We start from the raw sequence: 24,182 nt of genomic DNA, 5'->3' as shown, positions 1-24,182 counted from the left end.
TGGTGGCCAGAGAAGTCCCAGCACGATCACCCAACAGGACGTGTGGTGTACCGTCCCAGAGAGAAGGTTTCAATGTCTCAGGCTGAGCATGGAAGAGCGGTCTGTATGTGCCGTGATTGACTGCTGGCAGCATTGTGGGAAAGGGTTCGACTAGTACTATGCCAGTGATGGGCAACGTGCGATGGCTTGAAACAGGCCAGCCATCGGCACACTTTGCAAGAGGCAATGTACTTGGCCACAATGGTAGAGAACCAAGTGGTGAGCAGATGGCTTTGAGGACTTGCATATGTGGTGAACGGGGGAACCCACCAGTGTCCATTGGTATTGCAACTGTATCTTAAGTGGCCATATTTGTTGACATAGTCTGGCATGGGGAACAACACGCTGGCACCAGGCGGACTGGGTGTAGTCATTGCGAGACAGCATGTCCATAACAGCTAGCTGGGCTAATTTAAGTGAAGATGTAGCTGCATGATCACTTGATGAGCAATCAAGAGACATGCTTAATGATAATGGCAGGCACCAATTTGGCACAGCAGAAAGCCTGCATCTAGAGAAGTATGAAATTTTGGACACCTAGCGTATTGCAGACTTGTGTCAAAATGCGAAAACGTCTAAAAATACCACTGGAATTGCTGGCATGCAGAATAACAATGACAAAACATTAGTACTACTAAATAAACAAATTCAGTGTGGTTGTCCAACTGCGTCATTTGCTGCAATCCAATCTCTCTGCGCCTATTCAAGTTCAACTTGCGTGCCAGAGTTCACTTTTATTCAAGCATAAATGACACAGCTGCGTTTCTGACCCAAAATATTCTTGTTTTGGCACAAAACCCATCAGTAGCTTTTCCACGATTGCCATGGGAGCCCTCCCCGCCCCCTGTTTGTACCGATGCTGTTTTGCTCATTATAATCGGCCTAACCGAAGTGTATGCACGTGATCACTGCTATCGATGGTTTTACACGCATGTGGCCTGGAACAGGCAATAATACACATTTAAACTTTTTAGCGTGCACGAAAGACAAGGACAAGAATGAGACACATGAGCGCGAACTCTCAACTGTTTATGTTTGAAAAGATCGATACATATAAGTACCCAAAAACCCGCATAGAGCATGTGCAGCGCAAGTCATGTGACACACTGTCAGTAGGGCTAAAAAGAATGAAAAAAAAAAAACTCCTGATCTGTTAGAGCCACCGAAGGGTGACTGATGCATTTTTTTGCACACCTATTGATATAAACAAAAGGCTTCCGTAAATTCACATGTTAGTTTGTCTTTATCTGCAAACAAGATATCTGTATCATGAAAAAATTGCCAGGCCTGCGCGGAAAGCGCAGCACAGTCACAGCGAAAGCTGGAAGAGCGGCATTTCTAGAGCCCGTTGTAAACTCTCTTGGGGCTACTAATACAAGAACACTAGCAATGTACCCACTACGCCATAAATCACAATATTTGTGAAATTGGGAAGCACCTACAACGCCATTATTCGTCATTGTTAGCAGAAGCGAGGTTCCAGCTACACATATGTAAAGCATTATGTGCACTTTGTTTACGTGACGACTGATGACGATGAAGAATTGTGGCTCAGCCCTTTATAATGGGTTGGAAGCTTTAACCGGCTCGCCAGTTACGTAATTCGCATTGTGTGACGCCCGGTCGCTATTTAACTCTCGCACCATGCAATAAACATACATTGACGTGAGAAAGAGAGACAGAGAGAGGGGGGAAGAACTTTATTGAGACCTTGAGGAAATGGATGATGGGCTCATGGGCTTCCTTGGCAACCAATGCAAGTGCACTTGCGAGGAACCCACTGCGCTATAAATCATAATTTCTGTGAAGTAGGGAAGCAGTCACTATGCCATTTTTCGTCATTCAACGGAGAGCCGTGGTACCCGCTAAAAACATGTAAGGCATTATGCGCACTTTGTTGGTGTTGTGCCTGATGACGATGAAGAATTATTGCAGAGCCCCTTGTAGTGGGTTGGAGGCATCCAACAGCCCACTCGTTGCGCAATTCGCATTGTGTGACGCCTGGTTACAGAATTCGCGTTGTGTGGTGCGTGGTTGTTATTTCACTCTTCTACCACACTAAGTTACATATGTTAATGTGGTTCCTTCTGGACATGAAGCCTGTATAGCGTCATTTTGCAAGGCAGTTCCAAGCACCGGCATGTCTCTGAGGTACAACACTGGGCTCCCACGCAGAGGGCCCAGGTTCGAACCCCGTTCCATCCTGGAAATTTTTTCTTATTTCGTTTTTTTTTTCTTATTTCGAGCGATAGTGGTTACGGACACCGGCGGCGGCGGCGGCGGTGGCGGACAACTACGCCACCAAAAACGGCCGTTGAAATGATCTCATAACAGCTTTCGCTGTAAAACGGGTTCACAATGGCATGATTTACAATGATTAGACAAGTGGCATTACTGGCAATAATACTTTGACAGGCGATCTTTTTTCCGAGCCACTTTGCGTATCGTAATGTGGTGTCATGCGGCTGCTATTTTAGGCACCGCATGATCTAAACAGCTTCTTTACCCCAATAAGAACGTGCTAAAGTTTGATATTTCGCAAAAAGATAATCTTCCACGACAGTTGTGCTGCGGAAGGTTTCCCGGTGTACTGGCGGTAATGCAAAGCCCGTATGCCCGTTAGCACATGTCCGGACTCCCACTTGCGGGCATCAAAGTGCTCACCGCTTGTCTGGATTGCAAAACTGACAAGACGCAATGGCGTACCAGTGAGTACAGAAACTGAGCTATGCGGATGTTAACACGCTGAGAGCCACAAACGACGCGTGACCACTCATTATAAACTGCGTTTAAACACTGTCCATATCACCATCATTTACCACAAGAGGCGAGACAAGTCGACCTAGAAAACTTGCCAAGTAATTCTCATCCACATGTCACAAACTACACTTGCGAGCGTGCCGATTGCTCACTGAGGAGGCGTGTGAATTTCTCACATTGCAGATGGTGGCTCCGCTAGGTCTGAAGTATAGTGCAAGATTATTTCTCTAAATTAATAAATTATTGGGAAGTATTTGGTTGAGCTAGTTCTCAGCACTCGCACAAACCTAGTACTCCTCTCGTAGAACCCAGCCTGAAAACCCCTGCAACAATGTGGTGGTGCAGGGTGGCAGCATCCGGTCCCTTCTTGAAAACTGGGCTAGGGCATGGCATTTTGACAGACACCTGCCACTCGCTGCATGCGAAATGCTCATCTGGTCGCTTATGGTACACTGCAGTGCACATCTTGCATATTGCGGTGAAGCCAGAATATGCAGCCTGGTTGTTGGCTGCTCTCCTTGTTTTTATTGCAGCAGCATTTCCGGTTTGCACCCTAGTAAGAATATGCAGCAACAAGTTGCAGACTTAATATTTTATTGCTCCAAGTGATCCCAAACTCTGTTTTGTCTGCTCTGTACCGAAACAGTTTCTTCCTGCTCCAAATCTGCTCCGAAGCGACTTTCTCCCTGCTCCAAAAATTTCTCCAAATACAAAACTGGCTGAACCACCACTGAAATTGCACACCTTGATGACAAGCATTCTACATGATACTCTGTCATGTCCGCTTTGTTTTTGCTTCCACTAGAAGTGTTCCTGTGTACATGGTGTACTGGAATGGCACAGTGCGTCATCTAGAAATGAAAACATGGCCCTTTTTTGTGACGATGCCCTGCGGGGCTGGAGCACACCGATCTACTGTGTCTCTGTGGTTTTTAATAATTTTAATAATTTAGAAATTTTTGGTAAGTGGATATACAAAGCCTCCGTGATTCGCAGTCGCCATTGCTGTGCGAGTCGTGCATGTCCGTGGGAAACTTGTCGATTGCTTCCTGCTCTTTCTTTTTCATGCCTCATTAGCAAATTTTTGTGTGTGCATGGCATCATCACTGTTTGCGGAAGCCTGATGCATTGCAGTTCTTGCAGAACAATTACAACTCCAGCTAGTTCAGATTCAGCACCCCCAGTACGTTGCGGGAACACCGAGCTGCATTCCTGCACTCGGGCACCCCTTTGAGGAGTAAACTTTTGAATTTTCTTTCGTTTTTTTTTTCTTTAGCGAAACCCCTCTCCCGACCGATGCAGATGCAAGGTGCTCAAGATCGCAGAAAACAGCGCAAAAACAAATGCAGAGACAAACTCTGTGCGTTTGCCCGTTGTTTTACAATCACGAAATACCAAGTAGCTCAAATTACCGTGCTCGAGAAGTGCTCGTGAAACTCACCTGACACTGTTAATGTGATCCTTCCTCGTGTGTTTTGTCGCATAACTTCATATTACTGTAACAACCAGACAGGCGTACAGGTGCTGTCAAATGCGTAGGGACCGCGAGGCACAAGCAAAAGCTGAATATTTGCGCTGCGCTGCTTCGGCAGGAAGCTTTAAATTGAGATTTCTGGCATGTTCTAAAGCATGCTAGCAATATGTACTGTTCAGTTCGACTGAATGCAGTCACAAATCGCTGGGAAATTCCAAGATTTCTCAGATGTAGTCAATAGACTGCATTTTTTTTCTTCTTCAGTTGTGTTACGTGACTGTTTTACTCAATAAATACAGAAAGTTGAGCCCTTGAGTTATGCACACCGCGGTGCCCTCTGGGTGGTGTCGTAGCAAGAGGGACCGCGGTTCTCCCATTGGTTTGCTGCGCAGGCGACACACTTGTCTCGTTCCAGCACACCTTAGTGCTAAGCTGCATAAACAGCTCGACCACTTGTTGAATGTTCCTATGGAAGCCCTGCTACCGTGTATGTGTTTTATCTTGGTCTCCTGCACCGTGCCACGTGGTTGACATCCGCAGTCGTGTCATCTCCAGCAATTCCTACTCGGTGCAGTGCACCCGCAGTGTCACAAACACGGAGGTTGCTTGGCTTGCATGGGCACTGGTCGACACCATACTTTCGTCACCTTAGAGAGCATGTCTCGTTTGCATTTTCTTTCTGGTTCACAGGCATTCTTTTAGATCTGTTCCTCTTGTTTCAGCTCACACCTTGTCTGCTGAACTAATATTATGACTTAGCTGGATCTCTTAATTCTCCATGCCTGCCGCAGGGGACAGTGTCCTGTGCAGTGATGGTCAAGTGCACGTCCAGCTCTTTGCTGCTTTGAAGAAAGAATTTCGGGTAAGTGCTCAAGTGGGGACGACTGCCCGAGCATGTGCTTTGCTCTTTTTTCCTTTTCAATCTTGGTGAAGGAATGTTAAATTAAAATATCTTGAGGAGCTACTTGGTGTAGTCTTGTAAACGATGGGTAACTGCACAAAACTAGGATCACGAAAGAAGACGCTCAAAACAGGTCGAGTGCATACTACCAACTGATCTACTATCTCGCATAGGTGTTAAAAGAGCACAAATGTGCAGGCACGATCAGTAAAAAAAAAAAAACCAGACGTTTCAGTGCTGTAGAGTGACACAGGTGCGTCACAGGCATTACCTCTTCTTTTGACAAAATGTGCTTCTAAAATACCTTGTGCACTTGTGTTCTTGCCCAAAATCTTGGTAAGATTAAATTGTGCCTCGCAGTTGCAGGCAGCACAGTGTGCGTGTATACTGGCCATTTCATTATTTTTGATGATGAGCTGATGTTCCCATGCACAGTGAACAATCATTTACAAGAGTATTATGCTGCAGTGGAAGTGCTGCATGCTGCGTTCAGCTCCTTTACATCGCCAAGGATGTGGAAAGTGCAAAGCATGTAAGGCAGCTATTCAATATGTGCCATGTATATTGCTAGTTGCACTTTTGAATCAAGGATTTGCATATGTATGCCCTTTTGTTAAATTGGTAGGCACAGCGACGAGGATTGCGACGAGGTGATGGGGTGATTACCATTGCACCCCGCAGGTTAGGAGTTGTATACAGGATCCCTTTAACCTGCGGGGCATCTTACATTGGGCAGACGGGCAGGTGCCTGAACAAAAGGCTTCAGGAACACAAAAATTTGTGTAGTAGGGTTGCAATCGAAGGGAATCTCGCTCAGCACTGCTATGATTGTAAATGTAACCGAAATTTCAGGGACACTTCCATTGTGGTGCACAGCAAGGACAAAAACAGAAGAACTATCATTGAAGCTTACAGTATGATGTCGGGGAAGTTTGGCGCATGCATTAGCTCCCCATCTATAGCACTCACAGAAAGAAAGTGGCATGTTTAGCGACACAAACATAAATGTAATCGGAGCATAAGTGACTTCTGTGATACAGACAAGAAAAGTTTGAATTAGATTTATGCACGTGTTTCACTGCATAGATAGCACCAATGCTTGGCTCGTGCGTGGTTTGCCTACAGTGCCCTCTCTTTCGTATGTTACGTCTTTTCTACCTCTCCTTTTTGACCTTCTTTTTTTCAATAAATCCAGTTGTTAGATGCGCTTCGTCTGTGTTGTCCATGTTTTTTCGTCCTCAACTCTGCAGCGCTAAAAAAAAATTTTTCTACAGATGTATATAACGCTCGCCATTAGCTTTGTGGGCGATCTGCGTTTCGTGGCGTAGTGGCTAGCGCTACGCGCTGCCGAGCGAGAGGTCCCTGGTTCGATTCTGCGCTTCGGAAGAGTTTTTCTGAATTATTTTTCTTTGGGGCATTTATATATATATACATACTTATACATATACGGTGCATGACGGCGGCGGCGACGGACAAAAACCAGCCGAGACTGTCCATATAATTTCTATCGCAATAATAATAAAAGAAGCGCTCGTGGCAATACTGTGGCATCCGTGTCGCTGATTTGCAGGCAATGCGAGCAGTGTACATGAGCGTCAGGGACTATGTGGGAGCCCTTGACGAGCTGGAGATGGCCACTGTCCGGCTGGAAATGCCTACTGAGGAAGTGGAGGAGGAGCCTGTGCCCCTCAATGTGCTCAGGCCGTGGCAGGTGATTCCTTCACTTTTTCCTCTCCTTTTATTTTCCTGGTGGCAACCTTCTGTGGCTATCCAGCCATTTTTGCATATATCATACTTGGGTATACCACGTTTGGTCATAGTGGCAATATGGTGTGCTGGTCTGCACAGCAAAGCAATGCTCACTCTCAAAATAATATGCAATAAATCAAGCTGCTTTTGCATCCTCTGCATGCTTACATCATGTCTTACTATACCTCATCTAAGATGCCTCCACTTTCGTCACATCTTATCAATAGCCATTCTCAATTTATCACTGGCTCCAATGCAGTGCACTACGGGGATTCCACTCCTTCATCAACTGTGCCAAAGTGCACCAAAACGGATGTACTGCACCATCCTGATAAAATTCACATAAATTGTGCCAAACTTCACCAGGGTCTCGTATTTGACAGTTTACATCACCGGCAATCGGACCACCGATGTGTCAAAACAAGTGCAACTTGATTTTTGGGTCACGAAAGTGGCAGCCACAGACCAAGGATTATAACGCAGACAAAACAGGGCTCGTGCGTGCATCTACATAAAGCGACGATGTCATGCACGGTACCGGTGCAGATTCCGTTGTGCAAGTAACAGCAGAATGCGCTGTCCGCAGAGGCTCGTGACTTCTAGGCCAATTGGCGGCAATGCATCGGTTCACGTCACAGGTAGCTCGTTTCAAGCACTGCACAGCACGTAATTAAGGCAATATTCAGTAATCGGTCAAACTGATCAATACAATCGATCGCCTTCGGGGAATGCATAAGAGGGGACCGTGGGAACGTTGAGCACGGGGGTGTAATGGGGGCCCTCGCCCTGCAAGCCCCTCCACAGTTCCCCCACACCCATGCAATGAGGCACCATTGTGTGTGCCGGCGTTTGTCTGCCACTTGTGCTGATTTAAAGTGCAACATTTTATTAAGGCAAAAGCCTTAGATGCCTTGTCAAAGGCAAAAATTTTCCTTCGGTGCTGTCGGTGTCAACGCAAGTGATGCAAAAAAGTCACACGATGACATCACCGTATGACATCACAGATGGCCAAAATTTGTGACACGATCACGAGGTCGTCATGATGTGACATTTTCGCCCGGTCAAAGGAGGCAGTGCAAAACCATGTTAGGTGCCGAAAGCTTTTGTAATGTTCTGAGGATCAACACATCGACTGAGAAGAGACCACCCTCGAGTCGTCTTAGAGGTGAAGGGACACCCTGTGAATTGTTACAGTATAGTGTAGATAAGAAATGGCTATGATGTCACTACACATTGCCTAGCAACCACTTGGCACAGCTGTGCCTCGCTTCACAAACTGGGAAAGCGAGGAGGGTAAAGCATGGCATAGCCACGTATTTTTTTAACGTGAACTCAATAGCCGTGCACTTTGACGACCACATGGAGAGTTTCATTTCATAATACTATACAATTTTATTGATCCAATATTCTTTTTATTTGCTTGTGTAAAAAAAAAAAGCTTTCAAAGAGATTATTCCACAACATCCACTTGCACGACGCTGTTATTTTTGCATAACCGAGTGAAATAATCAGTGCTCTGGAGAATATTTTCTCCGTGAGATTTGCGGCGGATTGAGTAGCTCTTCATAAGAGTTTGTGATAATTATTCAGGTGTCTGAACGTAAATGCAACTTGCTTCTCCAGTGGGCTCCCGAATGGGACATTACCTGCTACAAAGTGCTTCCAAATGCAAAATTACCTGCTACAGAGTGCTTCAATATGTTGCTTTTTGTGGCTCCAAAGTGCTTCAAAATGGAAATTTTTTTGCTCCAGAAATTGCTCCAAATCGGAAGTGTGCACTGTGAAAATTAGTTTGGTGGTATTGCGGCCAACTATGGCTTAGCTACAGTCAAACCTTGTTAATACGTACCCGCTTTAAACGTACTAACGGTTAAAACGTAGTTGCGACGAATCCCCGACCGAGTCCCATAGAGCCCAATGCATTCGCTGACCGCTTAAGCCGTAGTGGTTCGCCCTATGACTACCGGTTAGTGCGTACCCTGCGTACCGCGATAACTTTTTGTGCCATAAAATTTTACTGCGCCGCTCAACTTCCCGACGCCAGAATGTGCCGCCAAAGGTCTTCCGCCTTTTTGAGAAGTGCGCAGATCAGTCGATCCCCGATTCCGACTTCTGCGCGATTGCGGCGACGTATTTGCGGGTAAGCATCGGGAAAGAATGAAGGCGAGGTGGCGGCCACCGACCTATCGCCGACAACCTTATCGCAATAAGTATCTTCAGGTATCTGCTCGGGCACGCGTGCGGCGCAGCGCTACTTTTTAAGCTTACTGCACGCTTTTATTAGGCGACAACCTGAACGTGCTGAGCCGCCGATCGCTGCCGGTTCGTTGTGCGCGGCCGTCTTCAAGGCTGAAGTTGAATTAATGGCACAAATGCTCGGGCAGGGACGAAGAACTTCAGCCATGTACCAACTAGCCCGACTGCAAACGCTACTAAGCCGTCATCAGGCGCGCACCGCTTTGTAGAAGCGAAAGCAGATCGCTGTTGCGTAGTTAGCGTTGCGGGTCGCGGGCGCCGAGAAACCTCGCTGCATTGACGCTATCACACTAAACGCACATGTACAATACAGCAAGCGTAGCGCGGTTGTAACCATACTGCACACTTTTATTAGGTGACCACCCAACGCGCCTCCGTCCGCTGCCAGGACCGCTAGAGCATCGCGGAGTGCGCATCGCTTGCATGAAGCTCGTCATCGCTGCGTTAACCGAACAAGCTACTCGCCGCATCTGTGCACGATCTGGAGCGAAGTGGGTACGAACAACATTCCCACGATAAATGCGCGCGTGTGGCACAGCAAGCGGCCCGGTAGTGACGGCGTGAGCCGGGTAGGTGACGCGCTGCACGCAACTAGCCGGGAGGCGATCGGCTCCACGCGGCCGTACCGCTTTTCACTGGAACTGTGTCAGTTTTCGTTTAGTAGCAGATCGCGGTTAGACGCACGCACATATACCGCGGAAAGCAGGCACTGTCCGTTCTGTCGCTACGTCGGTCACTGCGTTGACCGCGTATCCCGGACCCTGCAATACTTTCGAAATGCTCTTCGGCGTCGCCACTACGCCCTATCGGGCGGTCGTGCGAGTGTGCCAGGATCTTTTCTCCACTTTCGCAAAAAGAAGGAAAAGGCTTTGCGGTGGGTACTTTAGGCAATATTTGCTGTGGCACTCTATTTATTTGCTGGCGGTGATGGCGTACGCTAGGAAATGCAAATTTGTACTTGGGTGTTTAATGCGTACTACCGTTTAGTGCGTAGTTATGCCGCGTTCCCGGCAGGTACGTATTAACGAGGTTTCACTGTACAACAACGCCTTGTCTTTCCACAGGTGCCAGAACAGTGGTCAAAGCTTCTCTGTGAAAAGGACTTGTACCAGAATGATCTCAAGAAAAAGCTGGGCCAGCTTTTCTACCTGAAAAACCTTGAAAAGGTATGCACGATTAGGGATACAACCTTTGAAATATATGCACAACTGCTTTTATTGGCGACTTAAATTCTTCAGATGAATCTATTTCAGGAAAAGATTGTCGTAATTTTTTTTAGGGGGACCATAAAGGGACAAAAAAAGTCAGTTGTGTTGTTACATACACATAGTTTATTCATGAGTAAGAGCAAGATAAATTCTAAGAAAAGCTTATACATGAACTGGTATAGCGCATTACGGGGAAGAAGAAACGGCCCGTAATGCGCTATACCAGTTCAAGTACGACGAACCAACTCGCCCAATCTTCAACACTTGTGAAGCTTATACAACTGTTCAAAAATTGTATGTTGCAATAAACATAGTTCACAGATGTATAAATATCAGTGCATGAAGTGGCATCAAATGGAAACACTCAGCAGTGTCTCGCTGTGTGAGATGTCGCTTGTTGATCAACATCTTAACTTGTAAGTAGCCCTCGTATGACACGTCCAATCAATCCGATTCTGATTTGGCAGTCTCGCAGCAGAGCAACCGGCGCGCACATCCATAGCGCAAGCGGGTGAGTCCAGAAAGAAGCGAGAACAAGTGAGAGGCCGATAATCTTCCTTTGCCAACGTGACAGAAGCGGGTTTTGCGAGTCCCCTAAAAAAAAAACGCAACCACCGCGGCATCATTTGTGTAAGTCAGTACCTGTGGGCAAACCGGTGTAATCGCACCCTGGTGAGAGTAACAAAGTGGTTACCCTTTGAGAGATTCTAAACCAGACAGCCATCACTTGTCAAAATGGTCAATGACATACACGTAAGTCCATTTTGAAGGTGTTCGTTGACCCTGAAAGGGTTAAGACTGATGTGTCACCGCATGCCCTTCTTCTTAATGTGATCCTCTTCAAGCAATTGTGATCCCATTGTGCCATCAGTTCTACATATTGGTCATCAAGCTCACATTTGCAAGTCTTGCACTGAGTGACTAAATGCACATTTTTTATATTTTTTAAAGACAGCTTGTGTTCCCGTGCACAGTCATTAATGCATCTCCCAACGTAACATTGGAATTGCACGGACAACACCAATTACACAGCTCACCTGCTGGTTAGCAAGCATATCCACGTTTTCTGGTGGCTTTTCTTAAAATTTTTGGCTTGGTATAGGCAATCCAGCCGGGCAGGAAGTATCTGTGGTACTTGTGAGCAGTCTCATGTTGTGGCACATTGTGTGAATGCAAGGCACCAGTTCAAGTTTCCTTCCTGCTTGGACACTCCTGTGGGGCTCTGGGAGATTGCTGCACACAGGTGGCAAGCTGGTCAACCTTTTTTTCAAGCATGCAGCGCGGTGCTGGTTCCTGGTGGCGAAATTTGGTGACAGGGCACGTCAGCCAGCGAATGGGAATGCGTCGTGTGGAATTGCATTGCTTCCTGATCATTTCTGCCTATTTCCTACAGTGAGTGGTTGGGGCACGCTAGTGTGTGAACTGTCCATTCTTTGGCAAGCATTTCCTGAGGATTTTACAGCCTGTAGCCCAAGTGGAAAAGAAGTGGCCAGCAAGTGCTATCTAGAAGGCTGTGCTTGATGGTCATGCAAATGCCAAAATAGGCAAAGCTGTCAAACTCAGTGTGACGATCACTGTCAAAAGTAATTTATCTTGCAAAGTTAATCAGCGCGAAAGACACACATACGGGACCAGTGCAAGTGCATGTTTCTTGTGTGTTTGTCCTTGCGCAACTCAGCACTGGTCTTGTGTCTTTCGTGTTGATTAACTTTGCAGGGTGTTGCACAAATTTGCCCAAATTAAAGCTCTCCAAAAGGTCATTTAGCAGCATTTTTTTTTTCACAAATGCAACAATTAACTATACTATAGTCAGAGGCACACAAGCTTGCACCAGTGCACTCCAGGTGAATGTAGTGAGCCGGATGGCTGATGACCCTGGGAACATTGGTGAGTGGGACTCTTTCTTGAGCTGCTGTGCTTCAGTCATCCAGACTTTTCAAGTTGCATGTTTAAGTGTCGTATCGAACGATTCAATTGATGTGAATTTTGACATCTTTTTGCACCATCGTGTACGCATGGGAGGGAGGCAAACTTGTGTTGCGTCTGGCAGTCTCGGGACGGCCGGTGCAAACAGGACACGGACGAGAAAGGGAAGCGATGACACGGGCGCTTTTTCTCGTGGCCGCCCCGAGTGACTTGCCCCCTTTGCACCCATTGAGGCCCTTGAGGTGGGAAACTGTTTGTGGGTTTTTGTGAGGCAGTTGTCAGTTATTTCCTGAGAAGCCAGGCAGGTAACGACGCCAAGTGCTACATCGAAAGGACATCACTGTAGTGTAGGAGCCTGAATGTGTCTCAGACAGAAAAATGCCTGTCTCTCTGGCGTTCTTCCAGTAGCAAATTCAGTCGGCAACCCCCTGTGATTTAACATTTGCACGCGTTGGAAGAAATTGCTGACCTAAAAAACAAGAAAACTCTTCACGACAGCCATTCAAACACATGGTGGTAGCAGACGAGGTCCATTGAGCTTCAAAGCTTCACTGATTTGGAGTGACTGTGGCCACATTCCAACAAACATGATCTCTTGCAAAAAGTAGCAAATCTGAAGGCTGAGTGGGAGAAATTTTGTGCGTGAATGCCATCCCTTTCCCCGTCAGTAAAGATCATCCCAACAGAGGCTGGAATATATTTAATGCAGTAATCATAGCTACAGCTAAGGTTAGTCTGTCGACTCATTTCTGAAAGCCTTTCATCCAAAGCATCTTTAGATGAAAGAGCACTGCGCTAGAACCAGTGCAAAACTCCTTTCCCTCCAAATGAGACAAAGGTTGGCTTTAAAGGGCCCCTCACCAGGTTTGACAATTTTGAGATAACGAGCGCAATGCATACACTGGGCGTTCACGATCACGTCTGCCAAAATTTGCAACGCTACGCGCCGTGGAAATGGGTCAAATTTCAAGGTGAACGCTGCTTGCCCTTCCACTCGCGGGCACGCGCTTTAGAGAATGAGGGGATGACGTACATGAGAAAATGGCCCTACGTAGATGGTAGTGCTGTGACGTCGCTCCTCTACATAGACGACTGTGCTCTGACGTCGCCAACAGTACCACGTGACACTGCGATAATTATTTGACACGACATGTGTAGTTTGTGTAATTTGTTGCTTGAATAGAATAATAAAACTCGAGAGAAATAATGGGACACACAAAGGGAATGTGTGCATCTTTTTCATTTTTTTTCGTGAATTGCAGCGAGATGCGGGGCTAATGTGCCTCCCTTTCCCGTGCGTTCGTGTCCCCGTGATTAACGCATCGAGCAGACGCCAGCCCTGGAAACAAAAGTGATGTTCTGGCGCGTTCGAGCACTCATTATGCTCATTTATTCTACTGCGTCCAAATAAACGTTAATGCGGCACTGGCTCATGATACCGCCACTCTCATGCCCGTACAAATGTCTCAACTTTCATGCCCGTCCCGCAGAAACAGGCAGTACACCACAGGGAACGCCGACAAAACGCCCACGGCCGCTACATAAAAAAAAGGTAGCGGCCGTGCAACGCCGCTCGCGTGCTCGGGCTGGCTCGGGCACGTCATGCGCACGTGACCATGCATGCGCACGACGTGTTCATGCGTATGTGTCAAGTGAAGAGGGCAGGGAAGGGATTTGGCTTGCTAAGGCTACACGGGGCGAGTGGCAAGGGTTTGAAACTCGCCTCCTCACATCATGGTTTCGCGCCGCTACAAATTATTGTTTTTCTCAGCTCGTAATGAACCGATTTGAAAAATTCTTGCGGCATACTGCTCTTCATTCGGCACACAACAACTTCCAGCGTCTAACTAAAATTTGCTATGTGGCCTGGTGAGGGGCCCTGGACAGCCGCCTATCCTATGTCCACTGCAGAACCAAGGCGAGATTTTATCAGGGCAAATTTCTTAATTTCATCTAACCCTTTGCCGTCTCTTGGTATTCATTATGACACCCACATTGTCTATCTCTCCTGCTCAGGTCCGTCTTTTTCCTTTTGATATCTACTAGGAGCCTTTGTTTCATCTTCTACTGACTCCGGTTGTTCAGCACTCGTTTGCCACAATGCCCAGCATCATCTTTGTCTTCTTCGTAATACCGTGAAACAAATCTTATGCATTTATGGAGAAGCAGCAACTACTATAAGCCTGGAAATAAGCTATAAAAGCATCTTTCAAGATTTTATTGAGAATTGGTTGCTGACAAGCAAGGCATGTTTTCTGTAGGAGCTACTGCCATGAACAGATTTGTCTGTAAAAAATGCTCTTGAAATCCACTGATTGATTTTGCTAATTGTTCGCTGAACCGTTGCGCACCACCGGTTGTGCTTCCTCGTTTTGTTTTGACCGCATGTCTTGACTTTCCATGCACACATGCATATTTGCTCTTTTACATCCTGCACTGTGCACCTGTTAGTGCTTTGCCACAGTGTTGCATGTCGTGATCATTTTCAGCAGCAGGTACTTTGGCTAAAAAACGCTGGGCACATGTGCTTGTGTCGGTATCTGAGAGACCTTTGTCCGGTTGAAACAGCTGAGCTAGATATTAAGATAAAAAAATGTGCTGTCATTTCTTTCGTACATCAACTGTCCCATCGATTTAAGAAAATAGCAAAAAGTTTCAATGTCGACTACTTTTTTCCTCAAACCTAAAACCAGAGTAGCACGATGCCAAATTGAATGGCTTGCGCTCAGTCCAAAGAACACGTAACATCATAATAGAACTTTTTGTTGGGCTAGTTGGTACATGCTTACTGAAAAACCAAAAAGACGCGTACCATCAAGGAAAAAGTAAGGACAGGACAGGGTTTTTCAGTAAACACATAACATCGCACACCATGAAAACAAAAACAGTTACCGTATTTACTCGCATAATGATCGCACTTTTTTTTTTTTTAAATTGACGCAAATTTCGGGGTGCGATCATTACGCGGGGTAAATTTTTCGCGAAATATTTTGAGCACCGAAAACGCAAACAAGTCGCGTATCGGAATTCTTACGATAGCCATCTTGAACATAACCAAAAATAAAAGTAGAGTAAGGCTTACCTTTGTAATAAACGCACACATTACGCAGGAACTACATGCATTGCATATTGCCCTATTTTTTTCATTCACTGACCCCCTAACTTTCATTCAGAGTTTGAAGCGTCACTGGCGTCAGTGTCGTCGCCGCTCGATTCCCTGTCGGAACCGGCAGTGTCATCACAGTCCCACAGAAGGTTACCTTCCGTTCCGTCGAGCGCATTCGATATGCCTGTCTTCTTGAAGCTGTTGGCAACAGTTTTGTTCTTGCCAGTTTTGGTTTCGCGGAAAGCCCGGCGCGTGCTGTTGGTAGCTATGAGCTTCTCACGCTGATTTTTCCAATACCTAATTCTGATTTTGTCGACGCCGAAATGCCTGCCGGCAGCGCGGTTGCCGTGCTCGAGCACGTAACCGCCTTCAGCTTAAACGCGGCAGTAAAACTCGCGTATCGCCCCATCGTGAACCGGCACTCAAACAAGCCCACGAGGCGCATCTCGACAACGTTTCCTCTTGTTGTCATGAAACGTTTAAGAAAAGCCGCAGCGCCTCACATCGCTGCTTCGCAACGAGAAGGGCTACCTCACTCGACGACGATGTTGACATTGCAGCAAGCTACCACAAATGCAGCAAGCTACCACCGAAACATCAAAACGAACCGTCGATCACAATTAGCGACAAAATACGGCCGCTGCCTCGCTCTCCACGTGAGATGGGGCTGTAAAGAAGGTAGTCCATAACTTGCTTTCCTTGAAGTACACGCCGATTGGAAGCATAAAGAGCAAATTGCAACCGAAGCAAAAGCGAGGATCAGGGATGCTGCCATGTTGCCGGAAATCGTCACACTCACTTCCGGGCGACAAGCGATTTTTTCTGGTTTCCCAAAAACCTGCGACGCGACAAGCGACGGCGATGGATGGCCCTCCGCGACAGCAAATCCTGTCGCTCGTCTCCGTCGCTCGAAAATCGCGTGCATGCGGTTGGGCCGGTTGGGCCTTAACACTGCGGGATATCAAAACCACGTGATCAAAACAAACATGGCGGCTGGCGGAGCTAAGCGAACGCATTTTTTCTCGTAAGTCATGGAGGTCGTGAGTGGGTCATGCGCGTCAGAACAGTTTCTTCCGTCGAAATAATGAATTATTTTGTTTAAATCGGTAAATTTGCGGCAACAGCATAGCCATGTTTAAAGGACAGAAACAGAGATGGGCGCGTTCAGCTGCCACAGACGTAGAAACACATGGCGGGCATGTGGTGAAAACTACGGCATTTGTCTTTACTGCTATCCTAAGATGGCACGCTTCCGCCAACGGTGGGCAAAAATTAGGAATCTGTTTGGTGCGTGCAGTTCACTTGGTGAGTCTTGAAGAGTTATTTACGTAACGTTCGACAGATGGTAAACATGATGATCATCAGCTAGACTTGGCACACGGCATATCGCTGCGGCAAGTTCGGGGTGCGATCATTACGCGGGGGAAAAAAAAATCGAATTTTGACGACAAAATTTAGGGGTGCGATCATTACGCGAGTGCGATCATTATGCGAGTAAATACGGTAAGCCTCAGTTGCATGAAGGCAAGGCACCTTTGTTTTCAGTGTCAGGAATTTCAACAAAGCTCTTTCTTAAGTTGGTTCTGTGGAGATAGGCTTGCGAGACGCTTACCCTATACGAGGCGACCGAGAAGGGACGCGACGTTCTCCACTGCCGCCGTGAACAAAGACGCTACGGCCGTGTTCGTCGACTCTCCAGCTCGGCGCAGAAAAGGCACTCGAGGCAGGATGTCAACAAACACGGGTTTCTTAACCAAAGATGCAGCACAGTACGACAGTCACGGGCTTGCAGGCCGTAAAGGGAACTCCGCAAGACCGATCGAGTACGCTTGCCAGCGGCGCTACGACTATCACACAAAGGGCAGCAGTCGAGCACATGAACGAGAAGGCGCCTGCTAGAGCAGCGCGTCAACCTCTCGTGCCGGCCTGAGAGCATCTCCCGCGGGCAAGCCAGCGCCAGACAGAAGCGAGCTCAAGGGCGAAGGGGGTTGTCACTGGCGGCCAATAAGGACAGGCATTGCGCAGTGACGTGGGCTAGCGTGGTGGTGCAAGCATGCCCCGGGCATGTCCGTACATGTGGCTTATGCGGGGAAGACCAACGCATGGCTCGCACAGAGCAAAAAGGCCTGGCGGCGTAGCCACAGTAGCCATGTCGCCGATTAACGGCGGTTCCCGGCACTCAAGCCGCACGGGGCCAGCACACACGCTAGCTGGGGAACGAGGCGCCAAAGGGGAGGGCGCGCTCGATTCCCACAGTTCACAGAATAACCGCGTAGCGTTGCAGGGGGCAACTGTGAGCAGCTACATGTCTGTGGGAATCCATTCTAATCAATAGCATTGGAATTGCGAAGGGTGAGCTCTGTGGTGCCCTCTTTGTTTCTCACCCTTTAAAGGATGGCCTATCTACTTCGTGAACAATCAAGATCGATTGCTAGAAAAGTGAGAACTTGTTGCAGTTAGTACTGCCTGACGTACAGCTGGCACGGCTACTCGTGCTTGACGCAAGGCGACAATAAAAACACCCTGTCAGACACTGATGCCACGCACATGCCGCTCTAAATTGCCCAAAATAGTGCACTGGGAACTTTCGTGCATGCGAAAGTTTACCGAATTAATTTTGAGGAGCTCCGATTTAACTGGCACCAAGCTTATTTAGTCTGAGATTACATCGTGATGGTGCAGTCCTGCCTGGCTTCGCTCTCCTGTCTTTGCTTTACTGTCCTTTGAGGTTGAAACACAGAGCCTATATCCAAGTTCACTCGTCTTGTGCTCTGCAAACGTGGCTTTCCTCTTGCGGTACGATCGTTTCTCCAAGAGGTGCAAGGAGCTCTTTCGTCCAGCTTCTGTATGACTGCTGTTCTTTTCAGTTTCACTGACCCACTTGTTTGTGCTTTCAAGTGCTGCCTTGACAAGAGTTTGTGGTGCATTTTTCTTACTCACGTCTTGTACTGTGGGCCGTCAATGATTGTGTGCTATGCTTCTGTCGTTTAGCTGCAGTGCAGCTGGCCACAACAGGAGGGGCTGTTCTGTAGACGGCCAGAAATCTATGACACGCATCCTCCGCAGTTGTTCCTACTTTCATGTGGTAATTGACTGATCTCTAGAAAGTGCCTACAAAGTTCTTGGCTGCGCCGTTTGTTGCTGGATGATTTGGCGGTGAAAAAGTTTGTTCAACTCCATTCATGTTAAAAGGCAGGGTGTGCAAACACGGACACAAGAGACAAGTCAAGATGCCACAAATCAACTGAAAAAGCACGCAGCGGCAGTAATGAAAGTAGGTGCGAAACCTTATCTGTGCATGCCGAGGCAAGAGGCAACACCTATCAATCCGGCATGCATAAGGATCAAAGTGAGAGTTCAGGCATTTGATTTCTTCTTCATGCAAGTCCACAGGTTGGCCCACCTCTATTATCGCTATGCCATGCCTCAACCTTTAGAGATGTTTCTTCATTCCTGTGCCTGCACAAAACTGCGCATTCTTCAGATTTGGCATGCATTTACACTCTCAACAATGTAAAGATGGATTAAAGGGTGAGCCTCTGGTTGGCGATCTCTTATGTTCCAATAATCTCTGGTTAACACAGCGGCCCGTCTGTCCTACTAAAAAGCGGCCGCAGCTAAAGAGGACGTTATACACCACACCTGTAAGGCAACCTGTGAATTTGTTGGTGTGTTGTAAGAAATAAATGTCAATCCGGTTCCTGTCCTGCTCATTCTTTCCCTGCACAGAGGCACGTATCGTACTTAGCTTAATGGCAGCCGTAAGAATAACATTAACGCCCTATCTACTCCCACTTTCTTTAGCCTGTGGGATACGCAATGAATGTAAGGAGTACTACCTTCAACACGTCTGTTACTATTTGTTACTGCTGCTTTCGGCAACCCTGCTCAGACTTAACAAACCGGGCTTTTTTAAATGTTCAGCAACAGTGGCCACTGAAAGGCACGTATCTAAAAGACGCATAACCTGTGCGTTAAAGCCTGGTGAGAGAAGACTTAAGGCATGACATGGCTATACCGTTTCTATAAGCTTAGTATGCTTCTTCGAGAATATTGCCAGCATACATGGTTCTTCTGAAATGTTAAGGAAATGTGAAGTTCAGCCCTCCTCCATTGAATTCAAATTGTTCAGTCCCTGAGATAATCACAGATTCAAGGTCGTCACAGCTACAAAAAATCAAGTAATTGTCCATTGTGGGAATTGAGCGCGCCCACCCCTTTGGCGCCTCGTTCCCCAGCTAGCGCGTGTGTTGGGCTCGCGCGGCTCGAGCGCCGGGGACCGCCGTTAATCGGCGGTATGGCGACCGCGGCGGCAGCGCCAGCCATGCGTCGCTTCCCGGCGCGCGGGCACGCGTCCGGGCATGCCTCGACATGCTCACATGCTCACGCCACCAAGCTAGCTTACGTCACTGCGCAACGCCGTTCCTCATTGGCCGCCAGTGACAACCCCCCTTTCCCCCTTGAGCTCGCTTCTGTCTGGCGCGGGCTTGCCCGCGTCAGAGATGCTCTCAGGCTAGCACGAGAGGTTGACGCGCTGCTCTAGCAGGCGGCTTCTCGTTCGTGTGCTCGACTGCTGCCCTTTTTGTGATAGTCGTAGCGCCGCTGGCAAGCGTACTCGATCGGTCTTGCGGAGTTCCCTTTACGGCCTGCAAGCCCGTGACTTTCGTACTGTGCTGCATCTTGGGTTAATAAACCCGTGTTGTTTGTTGACATCCTGCCTCGAGTGCCTTTTCTGCGCCGTGCCGGAGTCGACGAACCCGGCCGTAACGTCTTTGTTCGCTGCGGCAGTGGAGAACGTCGCGTCTCTTGCCAGTCGCCTCGTAGGGTAAGCGTCTTGCAAACCTATCTCCACACCATGTAACAAAAAAACCTTAATAATGGAATTAAAGGTGTCCTCTAAACGTTTCTCAATATTGCTAAGGTGTAAATCACTAAGAATTAGGGCAACCTTAGAGCCAGTGCAAATATTCTCCGAGATCTCCTAACCACTGTTAAACTTGCACAAAAAGCATCCAACTCAATCCTTAGCTTGAATTTTACACCCACAGGCTTCGTATATGTTCTTGCCAGAATACCAAGAAATGATGAGTTTCATTTTAGCCATAAATCTACGCATTGCATATGCAAAAAACAACCTCACAGCCAGCGAGGAGGCCTAACCAGCTTTTCTCCTCAAAACTTGATTGTAGACAGTGGCTGGAGCTCGTGTTGCCAGTGTAGGTGAAAAAAGAAATACGCACGCCATGCTTGTCTGCCCCAGGCTGGCAGCCACAGGGGTGAGTTCAGTCCCGAGCCGTGCCCCATCTGCCAGAATCCACTGGGCCGTCGTTGGAGTGTGATGCAGTGTGGCCACAACTTCTGCCTGGACTGCATCAAGATCGTGGGCAGCTCTCCGTCGTGCATGCGCAGTGGCAGCCTGCTGTGTGCCGTCTGCAGAAGCAGCTGTGCTCATGGGGACGTCTTCTACGTCGACACTGCTCCACCACCCACCTCCCACTCCAGATTCTCGGTCAAGGTCAGTGTCCTGAACAAGCATTGATAGGGATAGAAACAGCACTTAGACAAAAGAGGGCACAGGCCAACTGGTGTGCCAACCACAGTGAGCACAGCTGTGTTGGCGAAACATTGTGCCCCATCTTGCACAGTTTTTCTCAGCACACCATCAGTTGCGCTCATAGACGAGTAGCTCAACGTATGTCTTGCAGGTGATCACTTTTTAGGTTGTTTTTTTTTACCTCACCAATGCAACTGCAGCAGCATGTCTTCAAAGAACACTCCCTCTCTTTGCTTCCTGGTTTTCAAAAGGTACACACAGGGTGTTTTTTTTTTCTTCTTTTCTTTAAACAACGTCGATGTTCCATAAAGACGCTATGACAGTACGGCATCTGTTGTTTTCATGCACAAACCCTCAATAGAGGCAGAAACACCTCGCTGCTGCTAAAGTTACTTTGAAGAGACTAATTTACAGAAGCTCGGTAATTACCTTCTTATGATCAACTTGAAACATTATCTAATGTTTTGTTCAGGATCCAAGATAATTTTGAGGTTCAGTTTGGAGCAATGCTGATATGCCAGCGTCTCTTGAGCAGGGACAGTGATGAGCGCACCAAGGCTGCTGCTGGGTGCACACTGTATCCGAGCAAACGCAGAAGAAATGGTGGGCTGCAGCTGATATCAGCTTTTGGAAAAATAAGTACATTCTTATCTTTGCCCTTGCTTGCTAGGTTTCTTTGAACAAATACTGTTGGGAAGCGTTCTTTTGTTGTTGTTGAATCCAGAATGGCATCTAGAACCAGGCAGAAGAGCTTTTAGTTCAAGCACCTTGCCCAACTCTATCCTTTAAACTTTAATTGAAATTGGCGCATATGAAACAATCAAAGTAATCGGCAGTATTTTTTCGGATGATATTGTAACGGTCATGCGAAAGGCAGAGAGTAAAGAGCTTTGCAAGGTCGCAGTGCACTAGCGCCATCGTCCATCTCCTCTGAATTTCATCACAACTCGCTGTAACAGTTGTAGTGGAAGGTGCTCGACACCCGAAAATGGAGGTTGAACCCCAAGTTCTTCGACGGACTGAATCCAGCTAGGTCGAGCATGTTCCCCACCGTAGACGCCCCTCTCCACTTCTGCACCACCAGCCAGTTCTGCTCCACAACCTGTCCCTTCGCCGGAAGACCACACGAAGACGTCGAGGCATGGCTCATCCATTACAAACGGGTGAGCGCCGCCAACAAGTGGGAGATCGCTTTACAGCTTTCAAACGTCATGTTCTTTCTAACGGATACTGCTTTAGTATGGCACAAGAATCATGAGGAAACGTTAACGACATGGGACAGATTTGTTTCCGAAATCAAAGAGTGCTTCGGCGACTCCACAACGAAAAAGAAAAGGGCAGAACAGACGCAACATACGCAAGTGCCAGGCGAGACCTGCACGACCTGCATTGAACAAGTTGTGAACTGTGCAGGACTCTGGAATGTCAGAGGAAGACAGAGTATCCTAAACAAAATTACCGAGGATGTTTACAATTTCCTCATACACCCTGACTTCCGTTGCTGATGTCATTCGCACTGTCGAACAACTCGACGAGACGCATCACGGCCAAGTTTGGCAGCAGGCTAGCCAATGTGACAACAGTTGCAAGCATAGACAGCAACCAGTGTCTCGATCTTGCATCAACGATCCGACAAATAGTCCGTGAAGAGCTCGGCCTGCACACGCAAGTGACACACCCAAGCACTCATCACTCCCACCTGCTGCCAAAGTTCGAGCCAAACGTTGCGTCCTTCTCTTCATAGCAGGTGGCGAAGGGCATTGAGGATCTCGAGCCTCGACAGCAGCCACGTCTCTACTATAGAGGCAGTTATGTTTTTCCTTGTTCGTTTTCTCCTTGATGTGGATTGAAGTTCCGTCAAGGAGATGATCGACGTCGATGAAGCAGGAGGCAGGTTGGAGGTAATAAAAACTTGAAGGTATGTTGCAGCGAAATATTTACAGTCATATGTACAGCTTGCTGAAGCACACTGATGATAACATAGACATCAACAGCATCTTACTCTTCTACTTAACTTTTCTTAAGTTAGAGCCTAGAACACTGTTACAGCATACGACGAACCGAGTCTCACTGTTCGACCACCAAGTGGTTACGACCCAGACAAAAGTTGCATCGTACAGAGTCTTACTGATCGATCAGTTAAGTGATTACAGCCTAGACTGAAGGGAAACGAATTCCGTCCAGTCTTTAGTACCTTGCGGTAAACAAAGAAAAGGGGAGGTGGCCACTGCTGGTCCGCCTCAACATTCCCTTATCCAATCCGTTTATCCTCAGATTAGGCCACTCCCTACTGGGCTGTCCCTAATCTCGACAGCAGTGTCTTTACAGTGTAGACAGGCGTTTTGGCACTCTTTCCCATCATGGCTCTCCCTCTCCTTATCTCACGCTTTCAGGGATTCTCACGGTCGAAATACATCGGGATTGTAGCCCTGGTGCATTCACGCCATTTTCCCACACTCATCGAGTTGAACCCACGGGGCCGGTCGTTAAACGGTTCCGGGAAACAAAAGGCATTTGCGTGTCCTTGCCTCCCTCGCATTCGGACCGTGCATTGCTGCGAAAGCTCATGTCGGTCGTTAAAGTGTCCCCTCGAGCGACGGCGGAGAGCAGGAGATGTTTGCCCGCCTCATCTTCCCACGCGTTCGGGCCGCTCTTTCCCAAGCCGGCCTCTGAGAAGGGGATGTCGCTTAACCGCAACGCCTGAGGGCCAGCGGGGGAGACGAGCTGCTCAAAGGAAGCCGTTTGCTTTCCATTGATAATTGCACAGCCGCAGAGAGAGAGCCGAGAAAGAAGCTTTGTATAACGTACAGTGCCGCGCCGTCCCTTCTGCCCGATCGACTTAAGAGCGGCAAAGCATAACAGAGGCCCTATCTATGAACAGCTGTGTTTCTATTCCTAAGACCCTGTGACCGATTACGGCAGGCTGCGACAAGGACAGCACCGACCCCATTACCTTGACGCGACTTACGATCGCTACGGCGGATTTCAGCGAGCGGTAGAGACCCGCATGGCAACAAACTTGCTTGCCACCAGCAGCGACCAAGAATTCGTTTCGACAAATGTAGTGTGAACCGCGACCCTCCCGTGTGCTACAAGTGCAATTCCACGGGACATATAGCTCGGTATTGTCGTCAATGCCGCCAATCACGAAGGACACCACCCATGTTCTCGCCACCAAGAACCGGTACGTCATATGACCTGCAGATGAC

The 24,182-nt window shown here is 47.8% G+C and overlaps 1 protein-coding gene across 3 annotated transcripts in view; it reads left to right on the top strand.

Annotated features, from left to right (window-relative positions):
* Positions 1 to 24,182, top strand: part of LOC119397034 (E3 ubiquitin-protein ligase SHPRH) — a 269,191-nt gene that overhangs the window by 201,924 nt on the left and 43,085 nt on the right. For all 3 annotated transcript variants that reach the window (XM_037664462.2, XM_037664460.2, XM_037664461.2), the window contains 4 exons: positions 5,065 to 5,135; positions 6,745 to 6,885; positions 10,244 to 10,345; positions 20,680 to 20,934. In XM_037664462.2, coding sequence (XP_037520390.1) covers positions 5,065 to 5,135; positions 6,745 to 6,885; positions 10,244 to 10,345; positions 20,680 to 20,934 — 569 coding nt within the window. The remainder of the gene's footprint in view (positions 1 to 5,064; positions 5,136 to 6,744; positions 6,886 to 10,243; positions 10,346 to 20,679; positions 20,935 to 24,182) is intronic.

This window comes from Rhipicephalus sanguineus, chromosome 6 (genome assembly GCF_013339695.2).
Source record: "Rhipicephalus sanguineus isolate Rsan-2018 chromosome 6, BIME_Rsan_1.4, whole genome shotgun sequence".
Classification (NCBI taxonomy): Eukaryota; Metazoa; Arthropoda; class Arachnida; order Ixodida; family Ixodidae; genus Rhipicephalus; species Rhipicephalus sanguineus.
The sequence above is the reverse complement of the archived record's forward strand: the minus strand, read 5'-3'. Positions and strand labels throughout refer to the sequence as shown.